A 23,170-nucleotide genomic window follows, 5' to 3' on the forward strand; every position below is an offset into this window, starting at 1 on the left:
TCCTAAAAACTGGCCTAGTATGGGGTTCAATTAACTTACTAGTTTCCCCCTATTCTCGATTCTTCTATATAAATTTGTATTTCATTGTGATTAAAAGTACACGGACATTGAAGAACACCCACCAGGGACAGTCATTGGAATGAACAAAAAAGGGTTAAATCTTGCAAAGCTGTTGTATCGATTCTGTCCATGCATGATAGATGGAGATTAAATACGTTGCCCTGAGACTAGCAATTGTCCCTAGATTTATCAACTATAAATTGCCAGTAATAAACATTTACTACCAAAAAAAAATCATCAATGTGGAGGATATTATGGACCGTTAATGAATTTTATGTATATTATGTACAGACTACAGTTGGAAAAGAGAAATTTATTCCGATTATCGTTAACCATGCAGAAATCACTAATGCTAATTGCAACATTTCGTCGCAAATATTTGCACATGCCTTTAGTGTGTATATATCTGAATTGAAAAATAATTGCGGAAACTGCCGGAAAGGAATTATATGGAAAATTATATGATATGAATCCATATATTGAAAATAATATGATTCCATAGCCCTCAACTCAACTTATAAATATTGATTTATATTTTCTGAGATGAACGTCAGAATCTTATATTGTCATCGTGAAAACGAAAAAGCCTAGGATTAGTTCAAATAAACATATGACTTTAAAAAACTCAATTATATTAACTCTAAATGTTTGGTATATTATTATTTTTGAGAGATTTTTCTGCCGTTCATGAAATACTTTTTCTACGATGATTTATTAAACTCCAAAGTGAATTCGTCGTTTTTGTCAAAAGATCTACTGGGATTTGAGACATAATGTAGCAGACCAAATATCTAAACGGAACTTGAGACGTCAATTTTCTTGGTTAAATTAAATATTCCTTGGCATGCCGAGACTATAAACATATTAATTAAATCAAAGGTCAAGAATGTACAGTATTTCTCTTTGTAGAAGTTCCAATGGGGATGCTTTGGAAAGGCCAATCTTAACGGATATATCAATCCACACCATCCACAGAGTTCCTCGCTTTAACCTAGACCTATTTTAGAGGACAGTAGATTTATTAGATAGAGGACCAATAAAGAGGACAAAGAGACATTATCAGACAAATTAGCAAACAACAACGCAAGGGGAAAACAGAAGGGTTTTCTTCTGCACCGATTGTTTGCGAGATCAATCTGGCTTGACTAGTATACATTCAACAAGGGCTGACCGAACCCAAGAGTTACAGTAAGGTGAGAAGTTTTAATTAATGAGCATTCAATTTTTATGAAGAAAACTCGATTTGGATAATAGTATTGCTACGTTAAAGTATATGGACCCATTTAAGATTGAAACATACTATATAATTATAATAGATATTTCATATAGATGATAAGTGCTAACCTTGTCTCGAGTTTTTAATGTATAAAATTCTTTTTTTAATGATTTGTTATCTCGTCGTTTAAAGAGGCATGGTCAAGATTTTGGTCAAATTTTATATTTCTGTTTTTATTATTTACAATGTTTTAGGATTACATTTCTAATGATCAAATGAAATTTGGGTACCAGTCGATGAGTTTTAAGCAAGATAAAGAGCTAAAAAAAATATTTTTTGACCAAAAATGTGACCATGGCCGTTTAAAGATCTAGTGGCATAATGGTGCTTCAAAGTTTCAGATGGCCGACTTGGGTTTCAATGCGCATTATTTTTGCGCATCATAGTCTAGTACAGCGTTCTTAGAACTACATATTTAAAAATTCATTCAATTATCGAATTAAACTCACCCAACAAATAATAGATAAAAATTCTAAGAATTAAAGAAGAGAATTTGTTTTTAAATAACGCTTTTTTTTTTTTCATATGCTCGGTACATGAACACCATCGTGTATGCATGATAATAATAGCTGAAGCTATGTAGAGGTAGACCTGGTATAAAAGAACAAGTAATATAGATATGTGCAATTGAAATGAAACTCTGGAAATTGTTTTTAGTAATATTCTACCTTAAAAGGAAAATTGACTACCTTTTGGTATCTTAATATTTTTCTTTTAGAAATCAAATATAAGCGTTTACTGGTATGCTTATAAAATATGATGTACACATGTATACTATGATGTGACTATTCAAATATTATATTCATATTACAAATTCAGAGAAAGGTATTTTATCATATTTTCATAATTTGATTTGAGCTGAAGAAAGAAATATTTTCTAGTACAAGTACTCTGTATTTTATACAGCATTATCAAATGGAAAATCTACTTTGAAAAAAGTTTGACGTAAACTATGATTTCTTTGTTTATTTACATGGCGTTATTTAAGGAGGCTGGGTGGTCCATAAATCATCAGATTACATTAAAAAAGATATGATATTATTGACCATAAATGTAAAGAAAAAATCCAAATATTTAAGTTTTTTTTTTTTTTACAAAAAGCAATAAAGTAAAGTATAAATTTATGTTCGAGTACTCTCTGTACATTGATGAATTTCCTTATTGGCTGCTACATGTAGCTTCTACGTGCTTAGTGGCTGCTGTTAGTGGCTGCTAGCTTCAGCCTGGTTTTATAATTTGAATTTGTTCCCGATATTTTTTCTATACGGAGCCATTCTACCGAAGAAGAAAAATATAGCCTTAAATGGCATCTAGCCTTAAATGGCATCGGCCATCAGAATGAAGATATAACATTGCAAACATGCTTCTTCCCATGGAACTTCTCAACCGACAAATATACATGTGGGTAATACTAAGTAGACATTCTGGTTTACCTCAAATTTATAATACAAACGAAAGGAACGAAACTGATCATGTATCATTGTTTAAAAAAAATCAAGCTTAACTTTTAATCACTTATAATATGCAATCAGATCTTTTTTATTTGTCATTCTAAGGAAAAATATCCCAATTTGGCATTTTAAATACGTTAATATCATTGATCATCAAATATCATGTTTAACTTAAATGGCATCATTACATATTTTATAAGATTATGTAATCAACAAAATCGGCTTCCTTTATTATATGTAAAATATTTTGACTTTATTTATTGAGCACAAAGAAAATTCGAAACCATTTGAATTATTCCATTGCTCCTGAAAGTTTATCTTTTACGCTCTGACCCTTTTGTTATTGCACCGATGAAATGTTCTATAATAAACTTGATATCTTATGATATGAAAAGGACAACATTACAAAACTTCTAGTCTTGTAATGCAGTGTAGGTTTAAATACTTTTTTCATCGATCTAATGGTTTTCCCTGGTTAAAGGATTATCAAGATTAAGAAGTCATCGCCTTCGTCTTTGTTCACATGACTCTCGGCGCTTACAATATTCCTGGGGTCTTTTCAGCTTCTCAGGCGCTCTCAAGCACTCCTGAACGTAAATATTTTGTAATATAGGGATAAGGAAATTTAAGCAAGCATAGTTTGCTCTTCGGAATACTAGTCTAGTTGTTAGGAAACACTTCACGAATCGAAAGGTTGATGTTGAACATTTCGATTCTCGATATTGGTAAAAGGCTTTAATTTGAAAGATAATCTTATTAGAGGATTAGAGAGGTAATAAAGAAAAATAAATGGATTGATATGGCCTATACTATCACATTAAATTTCTGTTACTAAAACCATTGGGTTTCAATTTCTTTCAACAAAACACGATATATTTTGTCCAAAGCCACGAAGGGATGTCGAGGAAACTCTTTGTAAATATAGTGAAATTCAAACATTTTTTAAAATAATGATACTGGTATTAGAATTTTTTTAAAGTGAAAACTTCTTGTAGTTCTTAATTAACACACAACCCCCCCAACCCCCCCAACCCCCACCCCCCCAACCCCGATTTTTTTATTTTAATTACAGTAAGTGGTATGGGACATACTACTCGTAAATATCGAGAGAAACAATAAAATAAGTACATGTATAATTTATTTTAAAAAAAATCAAAACTGGTAAACTACGAATCTGTAAGTCCGAATCCCGCTGAGGCTTTAATAATTTTGACCTTACCAAAATTTTTTAAATCTAATTTTTTGGCCTAATATTGTAAAATTTGAAAATTCTAAATCGGTGAAAGTATTTTGATTATGATATATTTTTATCAACATTCATATCGATAGATGTCCCATAGTAGAATGGGACACCTCCATTTTGTGACGTAATTCCTATAAAAATAAACCATAAAATCAAGTAAAATTTTATATTTTTTCTTTACCAAAATTGGTACCTGACAGCGTAGAGAAATGGGTTGGAGCGTTAACTTCGAATCTATAAGTCATGGCTTCGAATCCCGCTGGGCTTTGTACATTTCGTAAAAAATTAAATTTTAAAACATATTTCTAGTCCAATATTGTAAAATTTGAAAAAATCTAAAACAATGAAAGTATTTCGATTCTAATGTAATTTTATCTGTGTTAATACTGACAGGTCTCCCATATCTCCTAAAAACAAATCCTGTCCAGACTATGTTTGATGATTATTGTGGATTGGGACACAGTTAAGTGAGGTTTGATTCCCAAATGATTGCAATTACAGCTTACATGTACCGAATTTTGCAATAAAGAGATTAAAAATGCCGGCATCATAACTAATTTTATCGAAATACATCAAGATTGTTTATTATGATGGTTGTTTCTAGTTCATTCTATTGAATTAGGTAATCAATGAAATGATTTTGATTGTCTGGATTAGAACATTCCTTGCACTATATATTCTCAGTGCAACGTGGAAGGGAATGAAACATTCGGGTATATTTTAAAGTATTTCAAAAATACTATAAAGATTATTGCTATTTCATCAATAACACCATTATGTTATGATACAATAGTACAAACACGAAATTCGTTAATTAAGGTTTTCTTTCAACACCAATTGTTAACTCTACCAAATTTTTAAGTACATTTTTTGTTATAGATGAAATCGTAATTGCTATTGTATAACTTATTGTTGGATAAACAAACCCATCGCTAAATAATTTTTTAATCTACGATATCTAATCCAGGGTTTGTCATTCACAAAGTGATGGAGGGATAGTAAATAATGAACAACTCCCAGGTCACATAAAAATTTATGACCCCGAAACTGATGACGTCAAAAGCAGTTTTATGAGTAGCTACGTAGCTAAGAGCACTGGGCAACTTGGGACTATTCAGTGACCATTCCATTTAGTTTTGAAAAATTAATGCTTTGAAAGATCATAATTTGGGTACATTTGTTTGGGGTTGACATTGGTCTGATGTCTACTTTAAATAAATCATAAATAACATTTTGAAATAATATTATGTATTCAAATTCACAAAAGGATGATGAGAAAGCTCGTCGTAAGTTTAAAACACAATCCGCAAAAAAGTATGTCACTGCGACTCTTGGGAGCCAGCAATAAAAGTATCAAAGAAAATTCAGATAGATTAAATCATAAACATCAAGAAATTAAATCGTGTATATACATTTATATGGTAATCTGCAGAAGAGTAAGTCACGACGACTCTTGGGAGCTAGTAATGAAGATATCAATAAATGAAAATTTTGATAGATCAAACAACAGCATCAAAATTTAACCGTGAATATGGGTACTGCGCAGACGAGTAAGTCACAGTGACTCTTGGGAGCTTGTAATGAAGATATCAATTAATAAAAATTTTGACAGATCAAACCCCAGCATCAAAATTAAATCGCTTATATACATGTAGGTAACCATGAGTGTGTCCCCACGAGGGTTAGATCATTGATCCATCTCATCATGAATGTGTCTGAATGGGAAACTACGATGTTTACGCAATCTAGCATGTGTGTGAATTGTGAAGAGATGAAATACCTGTGCCAAAGACATCGATACGGAAAGTGACAATTCTAGGCTCTTAAATTAGACCGCTGGCTAGCTGGGTTTTATTGTGACATAGTACTGCAGTTTCCACTCGGCTCGTGTACTTAGATTACTTGCAATTGGCGGGCTGTTGATTTCTATTTCTCCAAGTGTGACATTTCAGTCATCAAATAATTGATATTCAAGGGTGACTTAATTCCTGTGAATTTGGAATTTGAAAAATATAAAATATCATATCTTGCTGTAGCAAGGTAAGTGTGTATTTATTTGTAACTTGCCAATGCTTGAAGTTAAAACAGCGATGCAACATTGTATATTTATATCTACAATGTGTTAACTTTAACCAAAATACAAAAGAAAAATATTAAAGTAAAAAAAAAAATGGAGCTGCTTTGTATATTATGGGTGCTATGTGTTTACAAGCTTAACCAAATGGAGAACAAATCACTTTTTCCTCTATTGCATGCCCCATACTTAATTAATATAACAAAATGTAGTAATTTAAAGGTATTCACCACCTTGTTTCATTTATCATGACGGTAAACTAATAACAGAACCTTCGACTATCATGTCATTTCTCAGTGTGGATTGTTTATTAAGATAAATATATACCGGAGTGACGTCGTTGATTTGTCTTCGCAATGGGAGACACGTGAGTATGATTTGATTTCTTTGTTCACTTCCAATAGCAAAAGTCAAATCACAGCCAAACCCGGAACAACACTCTAACTCGTCGCTTTTTATCTAATGAAAAGTTATTATTATAGTTCAGAAATCGATCGACCAAAGGTTTTATTTTTTCATTATGACTTACTGGCCGATCGTATCGAAATTACTGATTCATTAACCCCATTATCTTATTAAGTTATCTAAATTATCTGATTGTGCATTACTTAACTCACTTTTTCCTCTAAAAAAGGCTCGATTGTCATTGGTTTGTTAAAAGACCCTTTTAATCTCCCTTTAAAGTAAAGTTCGGTATAAAGAGATAGGAGAGTTCTCAAATTTTCTGTGACTCATATCTAAAAATTATGTTGATCTGAATACTTAATAAGTTGAACCCCCACCCTCGATTTTAGCAAATCGATAAACAAACTAGAAAAATTAAGAACCCCCCCCCCACCATAACGCATGAATTTCATTAACAAATCAGTTTCTTAGAGTAAACGTATCTTTGTATACGATACACAGCGAGGGCATACGAAGGTAATAATATTATTAGTTTTACGAATAGTTACATAGTAAGTAAGGTTAAGCAGATTCATGACAAAACATCGAAAAATCGATTCAAATCTGTTTTCATGAACTATGGAACTGAGCTTTCAGGCATATATATTATGTTTATGTGTTAAGAATTTAACAATGTGAAATAAATGTGTATTCAGGTAACGTCATTGTTATTTCAAGTGAAGTAGTAAATGAATGTGGATCAATTAAAAAAAACAAATATAAACATCATTGTCACATTCCGATTTTTGAATTCAAAGGTGTGTGTGTGCGTGCAATTTATACGAAGTTTTACAGGAGAATGTATTTAGTTCATATCATTACATGTACCACCCACCCAGTTATTCCAAAATCACAATAAAACAACATTATCAACGTGTTTTGTATTTAGAACAGTTTGGAGGAGCTACATTTAATAAACAGAGCACCAAACTGTGTTGTTTCTAACACCCTCAAGCGTTAGCATCTTTGTTGTATTCCGGTTTCATCCAATCGCAACTTCTCTGGCCTTTCCGGCAGGCTCTGAAAAAGGCCCGAGAAGTTGCGATTTGGTTTCATCCTCATTTTTTGTGCAATCGCAACTTCTCGGGCCTTTCCAGCAGGCTCGGAAAAACACGTTTTTCCGAGCCTGCCGGAAAGGCCCGAGAAGTTGCGATTGATTTTTTGTGGTGTAAATACCCATGCGTATAAATTCTTGCAATTTACATTAGTTCGCGTCTTAATTGATTCGAAGTTTGTCATCTTGCACTGTACACTTGTTTTCGGCTTTTTTGTTGTTTTTTATCAGACTAGAAAGTTGAGTTTTTGTCTTTTATATTTTTGTAGACCAATGACGACAACAATTTGGCCGGAACGGGTTTCTTTAATTCAGAGTATATATACATGTATGCATGTATATTTTTTTCTTATTTACAGACAATAGATTTCGTTCTCGACAAAATAAAAACTTAGTTTTCAATTTTTTGTCATCTTGCACTGTACACTTGTTTTCGGCTTTTTTGTTGTTTTTTATCAGACTAGAAAGTTGAGTTTTTGTCTTTTATATTTTTGAAGACCAATGACGACAACAATTTGGCCGGAACGGGTTTCTTTAATTCAGAGTATATATACATGTATGCATGTATATTTTTTTCTTATTTACAGACAATATATTTCGTTCTCGACAAAATAAAAACTTAGTTTTCAAATTTTTTTTCCTTGCCTTCTTTGGACTTTGAACAACCCAAAGTAAATAGTGAACCTCTCTATTGGGAAAAAATACCATTCGCCTTTAATTTGTTACAAAATCTATTTTTTTTTTTTACAACTTTGACCAAGCATGATTAGAGTGCGCATGACTTTGCAGAGGTTTTTGGTTTTCATGTAGTTGTATGCATAAAAAGTGCATGAAGCTGAAAAACTAAGTATGATTTGGTCGCATTTTCGAGACAGTGAACTTTTTACCCCACAATCAGCGACAGTGGATCAAAATAAATATCATACACATGTATTAACAATCTTAACCGTTTTTTGTTCATATAAATTCTGTAAAAAGAGGGACATTGACATAATGTTACTTTGACATAATCCCCGGAACAATTCAATTTCTTTCTACAATTGATGAAATTTCACATACATGTATAAAATATCAATTAACAATTGACAATGTATGGCTCGGGGATTAATACTTTAATTTTCATGCTATATGATCTTTCTGCCACTAAATTGATTTTACGCTTCATCAATCTTAGATATTAGGAGTCTCTGGATTATCAGTACAACTTGACATCATTAATTGTCCAATCATACAAATTAGTGGCCTCCTTTTATAAATATAGACATTTTCTTTGTTTCAACGTTAGTACGACCTGAATATTCATGACAAATGATATCTGAAACATTCATAGTGGTAATAATGCTAAAAAAAACAACAACCGTGGTCTTCTACCTCCATTTGTTTACCATGCAGTTTTATTTTGCATTAAATTTGTTGGCTTTGTAACTCTGTTGATTTGGAGAGGAAATGACTGTTATTAGTCAGGTGGAAACAGCCTCAACCTATTGTAAGTCCCTCGTGTTTTTGGACACATAAACATAGAGAAGGCCAAGACAGTCTTTAATTATAAAATAATATCAAAGTTTTCTTCATTTCCAAACCTTTCATCGGCTGCTTGCCATTTTTCCTGACCGAAAATCACTTAGAGACTCTCAGTCAGTTTCATAAAATAATTAAGGAGAGCGAACACATCTTGTCATTATAAGGAGAGCTGGATGGTCGTGGCCATTTGTAGACTGTATTTATCTCCTTAAAATGAAGAACTATGTATAAAGACGTAGGAAAATATTCAAATTTTTAACCTAAGATACTGAGATTTTTCTAACAAAAATATACATGTTGATGTGAATAAAATTGTTTGATCATCCAACTCCCTAAGAAAATGCTGTCGGGTTATATATTATAAAAAGAAAAAAAAACAAAACACGGAAACTCAGAACTATTTGGGTAAGTGCATTCGTGACTTTTCTGGTGTTCCTCAGTCACTTCGTCATACAGAAACAATAACACCATGCAAAGGCCGTGTCTAGTTACATTGTACGTGATGCTTTAGGGAAATCCATGCCTACTAATAGATATTACTCGATGGTAATGCTTTTTTTCTCTTGTCGTAGAATTCCGATAATTTGATAATCAAGGATTTAAAAGAAAAACTACAGTGAAATAGAGGCTTGCATATAATGCTGATGCAATTTGCCCCATATGATTCTTTACCAGGTGAAACTTTGGAAAGAAAAGTGATTTTTTAAGACGATGAAATTCAGCAACGATATTAAAAAAGAAGTTTTTAAAAAAGTAATAAAAAAGAGACGTTGATTTGTCTAGTGAGGGAAATGGTAAGGTATATTAAAAAAAATAAGCATTATTATAAAGGTGTTTTCCAAGCGGCGGTTTCTGGATTTTATTTTTATTAATCGGATTATAGTCACGTGTGACACCAGTGAGTAGAATATAATCGTATTCGATGGCGCTCTTTATAATGCGCTTAACCTCTTTGTATTAAAAAAAAAGCACAAAATACCAACTATACTAGTTAGTGCTTTTGTACTTTTTTGTTCGTTGTTTGAGAGAGAGAGAGAGAGAGAGAGAGAGAGAGAGAGAGAGAGAGAGAGAGAGAGAGAGAGCAAGCATTGTTTTAAACAACCCACAGGGGCCAAGTCTATTTTGAGCTTAATTTCAATTTTGACGTTATTTTCAATGGTTACAAGGAAATTAATGTTAAAACAGGCTTAAGGGTAACCTTAAAAGAACACGTAACAAGTGATTAAAATCAATGGGCAACTGCATTAAATAATGAAAAATTAAAAAGAGTTGAAGTTCAAAAGTTGAACTGGCTCAATCATCTATGTACTCGCATGTTAGTGTTCGAAAATCCGTTGATTATTATTATAATACGCTTTGCTTTACCGGTAAGTAAATAACGCATAGACGCTGGTTCTCCTATGTTTGCAACCAGTATACCCAAATATTTTGAAGCAGTAAATAGTACAATTTATCCTCTTATATTTCTAAACAAAAACTAATTTTTCATAAACATGTAATATTAATATTACACTGCTGTTAAATTTGTATCTTTATGAAGCCACTACATGGACATCGTTAGGAAATGTTCATTCGTTGTACTTTTTTCTAGTAAAACAATCCACATGCTAAAAAATAATTCCTATCATCGTGTTATCGTGCAACGTTTATTTAAAAAAAACACTTAAACTGATAATAATCTCATCCATTAAATTATGTCATTTTAATTAACTTCTGAGATTTTAATAACCTTTTTGTAAACTATTGTTGTGTTGCAGAATGACTTTAGATAGCCCCCCCCCCCCCCCTAAAAAAGAAAAAAAAGAAAAAGAAAAAAAAAGAAGAGAGAATAAAGAGTATAATATAAACCCTTGTTCTCTCGTATATGTATAGGAACATGTACAATTATAGCCGTTAATCAATAATATGATGGTTTACTTTTACTCACTTTATTTAAATAATATCAACTACTGAAGAGATATCATCATTTAAGTATTGTCGGTGTTGTTTTTTACGGAATATATGAGATCATTTCAGACATTATCTCGTAACCCTACGCTTTTTTATACGCCTAATGGTTTTTATTTTTGTAATAATGGCTCGATTAGTAATGGGACATTTACATAATACAACAAGAACAGAATGCGAAAAATAAAGGATCATATTTCCTTGTTGCAAGACAGTTGTCGTCCTTGAGACGTAAGGATGAACTAAAGATAAAACACATGGCGCAACACAATTCTAATTAAATTGTTTTTCGATAAAAACTGTCCTCCAAGATAGTGATTTGTTTGCAATTAATTAGAAATCATTTTTTGCCACTGGTTTTGTTTACATGTCTATGTATTATCTGGATTGTTGTCGGAAGACGTTATCTTCATTTGACCTCTAGAAACAGATTCTGAGGCTCTCGCTGCCAATCTCCTTTCCCCTCTACAAATGGGTCTTCTTTCATGTTTTTGAACTTGATATGAAATAATTAACACAAGCATGGGTATCATGCCTTGTTTCGTTAATACTGAGATTAATTTTTGAAGAAGAAAAAAAGATCTATAAATAAAGTGATATCAATACCGATATCTGTCTCTTGGCTCATAAAAAAAAAATGGAAGACGTTGGACTGAATGCTTCATCATATACTTTGTTTCTTTACAGGGGTAGCTACTGCTGTTTGACAACAGTGCGCCATGTTTTCGTTTGGTGAGATTCCGACATTCAAGAAATCCCGAGGAGGGGCGGAGAGATACAGACCTTACGAACACGAGTTTCCAAGCCGTGAGTACAATCTTTCTGGCGGTCACGTGATTATTATTAATGATATATTTTTGGTGATGTTTTTGTGATTTCCTCTGATTTTTTATCCTTTAGTCTACTTGTTTAAATTGTAACAAATGGAAACTTTTGGAAACGAAATCCTTTATCAACTTGTTTTCCTAATACGTTGACAACTTTAATGACATTTTGATGTTGAAAGCTCTTTAATATCATTATGGTGTCATTAGATATTCTAAGAATTGAACTAGTCCGATTTTGGTTCTGTGCATGTGATTCGATATAAAATGATCCCTGAGTCAGGGGTTCTGGACCTAGTGCTGGGCCAGTTTGGTCATATAGGGAAAATGTGTTATTATTCTGTGTAAATTAATCTTCTAAAGCTACATTCTCATATACATTTGAGGAAAACTAAATGCATGGTGTTTTTTTATCACGGTGGTGTGATGTTCATGAAGCCATCTACCAAAATTGCAAAATTCATGGTCTCTGGGTCAGGCTTTTAGACTTTGGGGCTGGGCCAACTAGAATGCCACAGTCAACAATGACCAATGTAGAAATTAGAGAAAAATATGGAACGCCTCAACTGCCTTATGTAGATAATCTTCATAATATGATGATACTTCAACATTACATGCTGATACTTTAACATTACATGATGGTACTTTAACATTACGTGCTGATACTTCAACATTACATGCTGATATTCTAACATTACATGATGGTACTTTAACATTACATGCTGATACTTCAACATTACATGCTGATACTTTAACATTACATGATGGTACTTTAACATTACGTGCTGATAGTTCAACATTACATGCTGATACTTTAACATTACATGATGGTACTTTAACATCACATGCTGATACTTCAACATTACATGCTAATACTTTAACATTACATGCTGATACTTCATTATATGATGGTACTTCACTATGCGGTAGTTCTAAAAATAGTGTTAGGGAAGCGTCGCCTAGGGAACGAAATACGCTAAAACTCAGAACACGTGGATGCCTGTAAAGTTTTTAACACTGGGCTGTTTCTCAGTTTCAGAGATTGATCAGATTGGACTAAGGTCCACTAAAACTTGTTTATATCGAGATACTCAACAAATGCTACTATTTGATTAAGTGTTGTCTTTTAAATGGGTCATTTTAAATTTTAAAGAATGGCTGCATTAATTGTGAGTTCATTGGGGCTCAGCGCATAAAAATCAGGGGGTACCAAAAGTCCTTCAGGGAATTTTGGTCTAAAAATGTGCATTCAGAACCAAATCCTTTGGCGCTTAGTCAGAGCGAACAGCTCATATTTTTTTTTAAGAGCACCTAAACAAATACTTCTGTCATTCATGCTACATGTAGATTGGACTTATGGGGATTAATGGGTTCTTCCTGGAGATCCACGTGAAAAAGTGAGCAATGAAAGCACTGATTTGTTCAACAGTACAGTTACTGCTAAAATCAGATTCAACAGCAATGCAACGCTTTATCCTTTGCATGATCTTATAAGTTGCATGTGTGGTTGTCGTTTGCCTAAATACATTGCACCAAAACAAATCGTATGTTTCGATAATATTTTTATTCAGTAGAGATCCTCTCTCATGAGCTGTAGTGTATTGTGTACTTCCTCAGTTCTAGCTTTTTTTTTGTTTACACATAAATCCACATACACACATATTTCAGACATATTTCATACATTTCAAGATTCTACATATTGTAATATCTTATTAATCTAAAGGAAATAGATTATCCGTGTAGTGTGAAAACGTGTTTTATTGCAAAAAAAAATATATAGATAAAAAAAAAATAGCAGTAAATTAAAAAAGAAAAAGGGAGATATAGAAGATTTAAAAAATACAATAGAAAAGGGGGTACATGTATCAAAATATTTGTTAACAAGTCAATATGATTTTTAAAAAAAGAGAATAGTTTAAGCAATCACATATGTCATAAAACTTGTTATAATTTCTCACAAATTGTTTGCCAGTGGTTTTCATAATCTGAGTATCTATAGTTTTTCAATAACATATATTTTTCAAGCAGAATCCTGTTTTTTATTATTTGTAGTTCCAGCTTTTTTGACATGATCCAAACTAGTCTCAGTGGACCTTAGTCTTATATGATCAATCTCTGAAACAGAGAAACAACCCAACGTTAAAACTTCCCTATTTTTAGAACCACCGCATAGTGAAGTACCATCATATAATGAAATATCAGCATGTAATGTTGAACTATCAGCACGTAATGTTAAAGTACCATCATGTAATGTTAAAGTATCAGCATGTAATGTTAAAGTATCAGCACGTAATGTTAAAGTACCATCACGTAATGTTAAAGTACCATCATGTAATGTTGAAGTATCAGCATGTAATGTTAAAGTACCATCATGTAATGTTGAAGTATCAGCACGTAATGTTGAAGTACCATCATGTAATGTTGAAGTATCATCATATTATGAAGATTACCTACATGAGGCAGTTGAGGCGTTCCATAGAAAAACACATCTGCCTGTTTGTTTAGCTCGTTCAAAAAACGGTTGATAGAAGAGAAAAAAAAACAATTACATTATTACATTTGCAAAGGTTTACCTATGATTAAACTAATGAATTGTAAAATGAATTATATTGAAGTGAAGATTAAATTTAAAAAAAACTTTTATTAGAAACCATTTAAAATCTTTCAAAGTACGTGTACGTTGTGTTGTTAATGTCTTGATGTCTGTCAAAAACGTTACGAAGAAGTAGGTCGAATCATGAGATATCCTAATACATGTAACTTAAAGATAATGAAATTAAACTAAAGGGTATTTACACTTAAAAGAAATTATATTAATGAAAAAGATCCAACACTACCAGCGCTAGCTCAATTTTTTTTCATAATTATCTTGAAATGTTTCATTTATCATCAGCAATAATGTTATTCACATTCATCATTTTTAATCAGTTTAGAATTTGACTGATGGCTTATTAACAATGGATGAATAATTGACAGTAAGTCCTTCCTTAACAGACTAGTTACGCTGAAGCATCACGAGATTAAACAAACGGCAATTAAAGATCAATCTGTTTGTCCCTCGCCTATACTGATTCATTCATATCTGATTGGTGTGTCGGCCGGTTAACTGGTTCTGCATGGGAAAATGCTGATTGTTACTATGTTAAAAGGAATAAATTATACGTAGTGCTGCAAAAGTCAGAATTAACTCATATGGATTCAGTTTTATTGTTATCCCATTAATATTGCTGAAGATATTATAGTTCTTTGTAACGACCCCATCGCAAATGATTTAGAACATATAGACCATGTAGTATCGCGTTTAAGTGTTAATGAGAGTAAAGTAGGGTGTGTTTGAAAGGTATTAATTGCATCGGGTTCGATTATGCAAATTTAGCTGTTTGCAATCGAGTTCGGATTTCCTCCTTCCTGGTTTGAAAGTATGGATGCCCCAGTCATAGGCGTCGGAAGCAAATTGAAAGTGGGGGGGGCTAGACTAATCCTCAGAAATATATTGAGAAAAAAGTATTTCCCAAAATCATGGAAATCCTAATCCGTGGGGGGGGGGGGGGGGGGGGGGGGGGAGTATACCTATACTTCCAAAAAAAAAAATTACCCAATTTTTTTTTCCAAAAGCATGAAATTCCTAATCCGTGGGGGGGGGGGGGGGGGGGGGGGGGGGCTAGTATGCTTTTGAATCTAACTTTTCAATCTTTCAAGGTAAATTTAGGAACAATAATCTTTCCTGCCAGAAAAAGTGGGGGGGCTGAACCCTCTATCATGCTATGTTTCTAATGGTTAGGTATAACTTTGCAAAAAAAGTGGGGGGGCTAAGCCCCCCCTAGCCCCCCCCCGGTTCCGACGCCTATGCCAGTTTAAGGGACCACGCGTTCTCAGGCCGTATTGGCAAACGTAAAACAGCATCGGCAGTATTACGATGACATTTTTTTACTAGTATTTGTTTTGACTGTAATTGGATAGAAAAAATGTTAAATATTCCCAATAAAAGTTATGTGTTTTTTTATGCTGTTATGACCAGCAAAACAATTCGAAAATTACATTAATTATTATAAGAAACCAATCCGCCCAATAAGTCTTTTTTTGGATAAAGACACTTGGCAAGTACTTTTTCATTAATTAATACTTTATTCCTTTCATTGTCTTCCACAACAGTACATTCATCATTTAAAATGAATCATCAAATTCATCATCAAGTTTATCATCAAATGAAAAAAAAGAAAGAAAGGTAAAAAAAATATATCGATTTACTATATATGACTTTGATATTGCAATATGACGCGAGACATCGTGATATATTGCTAATAATGCGGTTAACCGAAAAAAGTTATGTTCATATCAACGAAACTGTGAGTATATAAAACCTATAGCCATTTAGACCAGACAGAAGTTTATATGTTTAAATTAATCTGACAACCCCGATAATCCTTGTTGTCATAGTTACTTGACAAAACCAGACAATTTCACTGCCAGAACGTATGAACGGAGAATCGTACATTTAATATTGCAAATTCGTGTCTTAGCTCTCTCTCTCTCTCTCTCTCTCTCTCTCTCTCTCTCTCTCTCTCTCTCTCTCTCTGCTATTAAGCTGATTTTGTTAAAAAATAACAGTGTAGCCTCTTTCTGCAGAAACAGTTGCCAACGCTATGCTTTATTACAGCTGTGATTTGTTAAAGTTAAGAATTGCATTTAACTATTAGTATTTCGACAGCGTTATTCATTCATCTCTGATGTCCTCGATATCCTAGCATTGGAACCGTTATTTAGGAGTACATTTGCCAAGGAGCAGTAACTCTTTGTTTAGTAAATGAATATGAATATTAAGAGGGCTGAATGGTCGTTGCCATTTTTTTTAGACTATATTAATTTCTATAAGAAGTAGAGCTTTGTATGATATTCAAATTTCAAACCTGAAATATATGGACTAAATGATTGCTAAAGCTAATCATAACTGAGATATATTATAAAAGGAATTTGTCGACCTTCTAGTCTCCTTTTCCTTAACATGATGGGAAAATCTTTGCATCATGCAAAGATATGGATTATTCATGCGATATCAAAAAATGAAGGCCCCAACTATATATCACCGTGCAAATTTCGCTGTTCAATTATAACTCTATAACTTTTAAATTTCAACATATGTTTTGTAATATTTTCTCCCAGTTTATTTCGTACAAAGTTACTTATTTAATTAGTGATTGGCACTTTTCGGACTCTATACATGTATATGTGATTTCAAAGAGACAGAGTGTTATGTCTCAAGAAAATCAAATAACAGAGGAAGAAATGTGATAGTTTATTCAAAACAAGAGGACGTGTTTTTTCCGCAACGGTGGGAAAATATCACCGTGGAGAATTCACTGTTCACTTATAACTTTATTTTGGACTCTAAAAATTCAACATCTGTTTTGTAATATTTTCTCCCAGGTTATTTCGTACAAATTAGTGATTGACACTTTTCGGACTCGAATGCGATTTCAAAGAGACAGAATGTTATGTCTTAAGAACTGCTACAAGTAATCTGCTAAAATAACATTTTGCATTGTTATACTTTCATGTTAAATATTGAAATCTGATTGGTTAAGACGCAGTTCATAATCCGTTCTATTACCCTCAGCGTTAGCAACACACTTAGCAACGGGTAACATTAACAATTGTTACATGCGCGAAAATTATGCGCGTACGGTTCGCTGTAGAATTCACGTTATTCCTATATAAAAGCAGTGAAATTTTCTTAAAAATTAAGACATTCAGTATAACAAAATAAATAGTGCCTGTTTGGGAGGATAACAGTTGAAATCGACACCCCTCGAAAACCATTGTCAACCTCCGCTTCGCGTCGGTTGACAATGGTTTTCCCGGGGTGTCGATTTCAACTGTTATCCTCCCAAACAGGCACTATTTATATAATATATGTTTTTCATGTCTAGGACATCAAAGACTCATTGAGTTTATTTAATCATTTTATAACTGTGAACCTTTCACTCACATTACTAGTGTCATCACCTCTCAGTTTTCACTCATTGTTTAGATCATTATATAAAGTCATGTTCAATTATCAATCGCCAGTCTGGAATACGGCGACCAGCCTCGGCCACGTCCGACTCACCCAGAGTCTTCAGACCGGAGGCCACCACTGGCCATATCCGACTCGTTTGTAATATGTCTGTCTGTTAAATTGTTGCCATAGTTGATTCACGTCCAAGAAATTCGGAATCCTGCATCAATTGCCCGGTTATTTCTCTGGAATTGCATATTGGCAGATCTTAGCGAATACGGCACACCTATCCTTTGTTTCACCTTACGGCCTACATCACGTCACAATCCAATACCTTGTACCCACTATGCCAACATTCCCTCCCCCCGAAAGCGAAAGCGAAAATGGACAGGTTGAAAAGCGACTACATTCTGGTGGGGAATCTATATACAAAACTATAATTAAAATATATCAGATCTGTTTTCAACCGATAAAAATACAGTAATTGATATTGCGGATTTTTTTTATTACTATATTTAATTGAACGATGGTTTTTTTAACATCCACGAAACCACCAAAAAACAAATATGATTATTAATAGTCTTACAAAAACGTATGCATATCTACGTATATCCTTTTTGAACGACAAAACGTTGCTAAAACACACATTTTATCATTTGATATATCTTAAGATATAATTGCATTATAATTTACAACTTTTAAAATGTATTACTATCTTGAAGAAAAAATATGAGGTGTGTGCAATGGCTTTCAATTTCTTTGGCTAATCAACTGGACAAGATTGAAAGAAGGAGGCCTTGACCGGTGGTTTTCTTATATTATATATACATTGTATTCAGAGAAAGTGACTGTAATTAGGACATTTTAGGCTATTGAAATCCAATTTCATAAGGAGAACCTTATACTACATGTAATAAATACATGTCATATGTTAAATCTATTGGGATATAACGATCTTTTAAGTGAATTGTAATGAATTTTGAATCTGTTCAATTTGACTATACATAGGCGTCGGAAGCAAATTGAAAGTGGGGGGGGGGGCTAGACTAATCCTCAGAAATATTGAGAAAAAAGTATTTCCCAAAATCATGGAAATCCTAATCCGTGGGGGGGGGGGGGGGGGGGGGTATACCTATACTTCCCAAAAAAAAAATTACCCAATTTTTTTTTTCCAAAAGCATGAAATTCCTAATCCGTGGGGGGGGGGGGGGGGGGGGGGGGGGGCGGGGGGGGGGGGGGGCTAGTATGCTTTTGAATCTAACTTTTCAATCTTTCAAGGTAAATTTAGGAACAATAATCTTTCCTGCCAGAAAAAGTGGGGGGGCTGAACCCTCTATCATGCTATGTTTCTAATGGTTAGGTATAACTTTGCAAAAAAAGTGGGGGGGCTAAGCCCCCCCTAGCCCCCCCCCCGGTTCCGACGCCTATGCCAGTTTAAGGGACCACGCGTTCTCAGGCCGTATTGGCAAACGTAAAACAGCATCGGCAGTATTACGATGACATTTTTTTACTAGTATTTGTTTTGACTGTAATTGGATAGAAAAAATGTTAGCCCCCCCTAGCCCCCCCGGTTCCGACGCCTATGCTATAAAGACTAAAATTGGAAGTCTATGCACAAAAAGGAACATGCCACTAGATTTCGTAAGGGCGAGCCAAGATGTCAGTTATCATAAAATGTAACAATTGCAAAAAAAAAAATACATTCCCAATTTCCAAAGTAGTATATATTTCAACTGTGTCGTTCATGTGTTTTAAACACATTTACAGTTATCCGAAATAATGTATAGAACCTATGGCGACTCTTTGTTTCTCGTGCGGAAAAACCATCAACGGGTATTGATTTTCTTTTTGTATGGCTCCGGAAACCTTGTTTCTATAAAAAGGGGTATTGGATAAGGCAAAAACAAGATAAATAAACTGATGCAATATTCTCGTGCTTGCTTCTCTTTGAACCTAGTTCCACACAGTTAAGAAGATTATAAATAACAGCCCACAGTTCTGATACACACAAGACTGATCGTTGATAGATAAGGTTTACTTAGACTAACCTAGGGTCCCGAGCTTTCACAAATCGCCGCCATAATTGGTTGAGATACCGATGATAATGATGGCGGCATACAGAAGTCAAAGAGAATCAGCTGTAAACAATGAGAATAAATGGACAGTGACTGTCGGTAAATACAGACTGCAATATGAATCACATAACTGTTTCTCCTTGTCTTCTGTAAGGCTGAAGACAAAAAAAAAAAGCAAACATTGCGTTGTTTTCGTAATTTATAGGAATTACCGTGTCTGAATCTTTACTTAATAGACCCAAAGTCAGTGTTTAATGGTTGTTTACTTTCTGGGCCTCTGTCGAAATTTCAGAGAGAAGTAATGTTATTCTAATTATCTGATAATAGTACACAAAACAAACAAACAAACAAACAAACAAATCATAAAAAAAATACGAAAACCTAAAGTTAAAGAATCTGAGACAAAAAATAACAATTCTTTTAAATCGTATTGAATCTTTTCATTGACAAATACATTTTGTTATTGGAAATTGAATAAGGTCTAAATTTATTTAAATTCAGTTAAACTTGTTTAGTCAGTCGAAGAACCCATGCCATTGTAAGTTCGGGAACGAATGCCTGTATCCGAATGTGACCCGAGTGTGGTTTATCCTATATTTACATGTATTTCTTGGAAACGTCGAACTAAGCTAAAATAATATTTCCAAATCACAAAATCTTAATGTTATGTTATTGAATTTGGGTTTTTAGGATCGTATACTTGATTAGTTTGAAACTGTCCTCTGTTTTCAATGCTGAACCTTTTGACTCTCGTGTTTTTCTATTTGATTCTCGATTTTTTTTAGTGCTAAGATATTCATCTATGACACACCTACATAGCTGTAAAGGTTTCATTTTCTTGTGAACGTTACCCTCGTGTTCCAATTTTTATATCAGTTTTCTGGTACCTATCGAACAGATGTGAACATTTATATGTCTGCGTCCATCTGAGTTTTACGACACAAAGAAACCGGATTTTGTTTGTCATCTTAGTGCTTTGTCTTACCTGTAGATAATTTTTATATTGTTTATATAATCAAGTAAATTATAATGAAGGTTTATAAAGACTTATAAAAAACGAAATGGTAAATACCATCAGAATTTTATCTAAACCTGGTGGACACATATACTTGTATGAATGTTTTGGAGTAAAACTGTTGCTGACCACAAAGGCAAATTTGTCGGGAAGATTTCCCCTTTTGACGTCATCTACATAGTGTATTTTTAAGGCCGATGATAGCAACTTGTACAAAATATCAAGAATAACTTAGCTAGCTTTTACTTTCTTTTTTGATTTGTTTTAAAGACTTTTGTAATGTCGAAACTATGTGTCCCCATGTGTGTCGATTTTGCTAGTTTATACGAAACTACCCCCTACCATTGATTTTTAAATTGTGTTATCTAATTCCTCTGTTTTATCTTTTTGTAAAACTCTAGATTCTTCTCTCTTCCTCTTTGTGTTAATTTGGGGGTTTGGATGTTTCCGAAGTATCTATTTTCATGATAGCTGGCGACCTATTTGAAATCGTTGTTATACCGGTATAACTCATCGCTTTGCCATCAAACTGTACCTGGGCTACGTGCCACCAATGCACCTCAGTGCTATTGAGTTTTCTATTTTTATGTCAATCCTTCTAATTGCTTAAAATTGAATATCATTGATGTCCTTCAAGTTTGCTATTGAAGTGTTTGTAATATGCATATATGTTTTATAATTAACTTGAAAGATACTACAGAAATGGTTTTGAAAACAGCAGTAATGGCATACAGCAAAAGATGATACATGTACCTTGATACCCGTAGGATGCACTTACGCTGGATGAAATTACATACTTAAGTGTTAGGATATCTCATGGTTTGGGATGGGATTTCATTTTTATCCAGCGAGTTATTGTGTTATTGTGAAAAACCCCAAACGACCATAGTTAAAATTTGAAGCTCCCGCTATACACAATTGTCTATAGAGTGACTACATGTACATGTAGAACCATTTTAACAGGAGCTTGGACTTTCGATAGTTGTGTTAGCAGCAATAAGACGTAGGTCTGTCTATATCATCGCTGGCTACTCGGATATGGCCTTTTGAAATCAAGAAGATTTGTCTGGCTTTTGAGCTATGACTACGCAGTCGGTGTAAATTTTGCTTGAACCAGCGTCATTTTTAACTTGTTTTGACGCGAGAAATAGATACATGTAATTACGTCCTACTGAAAGTCCAAGCTCTTGTTAAAATGGTTCTATCTAATCTATTGGGTTCTTTTTTCCCATTTTAGTAGCTCACTATATATGGCTCATGAGATGTTAATATTAAACATAGAACAATAGAAGGATTTGGTCGTACCTCACACATGTATAACGTGTATATAATTTAAATCTTTGCAGACAACTCTTTCAAATACAAAGTATTATAAAAAAACGAAATCAAAAAACAATAAAAAGATTACTGCTGCTTCATTTAGACTTGAGAGCAAAAGAGACTGATCAACAATATGAAAGATAATCTGGCCGTCTAAAGGAATTTAAGAGTTAAACTACAATATTTTAATAATTATATATTCAAAAACTATAACTCATGAAAACTCATTTTTATGAATGTTACAATCTGGCATTAGGTTTTTTGTTGTAGATTGAATTCATCCATGAAAATAAATATCTCAATTTTCCTATTCATGACAGATACCAATTTTTTCCACATTGATTTTGCGCATGTGTTCTATATAGATAAACTTTTCTCTAAAGCCTTTGAATTTTCGCTGGTTATTGAAGAGTTAACTTATCAGCAGTCTTCTTTTTATTACGATACACGGTTTTCTGAAAGTTTTATTGAAAATAGATTGAAATAGAAAAAATGTTGAGATACTGACTTCCCTTGTCTTTTTGTAATTTCTCATATGATAACACATCACAGCATGTCTTGTGATTTTGTATTCATTTACACTCTTAATAATAATTTGTTTCAGTCGTTGAGCGACAGAAGCTAATTTGATAAATGAAGATCATTCTATAATTACAGAGGTCGTGTCTTCCAGGCTATTGGTACTTTGGCATTGCATTTGACAAAAATTAAATCGACCCACGATCATTTAAAGAACCATTTTGTCAAGGGCCATGACTTATTGAAGTTACATGTATGTCAAACGGCAATTTGACGCAGGCCTGTCTATTTCATTGCTAGTCACTCAGCCATGGTTCCTTGAAATCAACAAGATTTGTCTGGCTTTAGAGCT

The 23,170-nt window shown here is 33.4% G+C and overlaps 1 protein-coding gene across 3 annotated transcripts in view; it reads left to right on the forward strand.

Annotated features, from left to right (window-relative positions):
- Positions 1-973: 973 nt before the first annotated feature.
- LOC128189802 (short transient receptor potential channel 7-like) overlaps positions 974-23,170 on the forward strand; it is a 51,779-nt gene continuing 29,582 nt past the window's right edge. For 2 of the 3 annotated variants that reach the window (XM_052861562.1, XM_052861565.1), the window contains exons 1-3: positions 974-1,253; positions 5,686-6,070; positions 11,758-11,877. In XM_052861562.1, the coding sequence (XP_052717522.1) occupies positions 11,790-11,877 (88 nt within the window). In that variant the 5' untranslated portion in view covers positions 974-1,253; positions 5,686-6,070; positions 11,758-11,789. The remainder of the gene's footprint in view (positions 1,254-5,685; positions 6,071-11,757; positions 11,878-23,170) is intronic. The other variant, XM_052861563.1, reaches the window with a different exon arrangement.

Source organism: Crassostrea angulata, chromosome 6 (genome assembly GCF_025612915.1).
Source record: "Crassostrea angulata isolate pt1a10 chromosome 6, ASM2561291v2, whole genome shotgun sequence".
In the NCBI taxonomy this organism is placed as follows: Eukaryota; Metazoa; Mollusca; class Bivalvia; order Ostreida; family Ostreidae; genus Magallana; species Magallana angulata.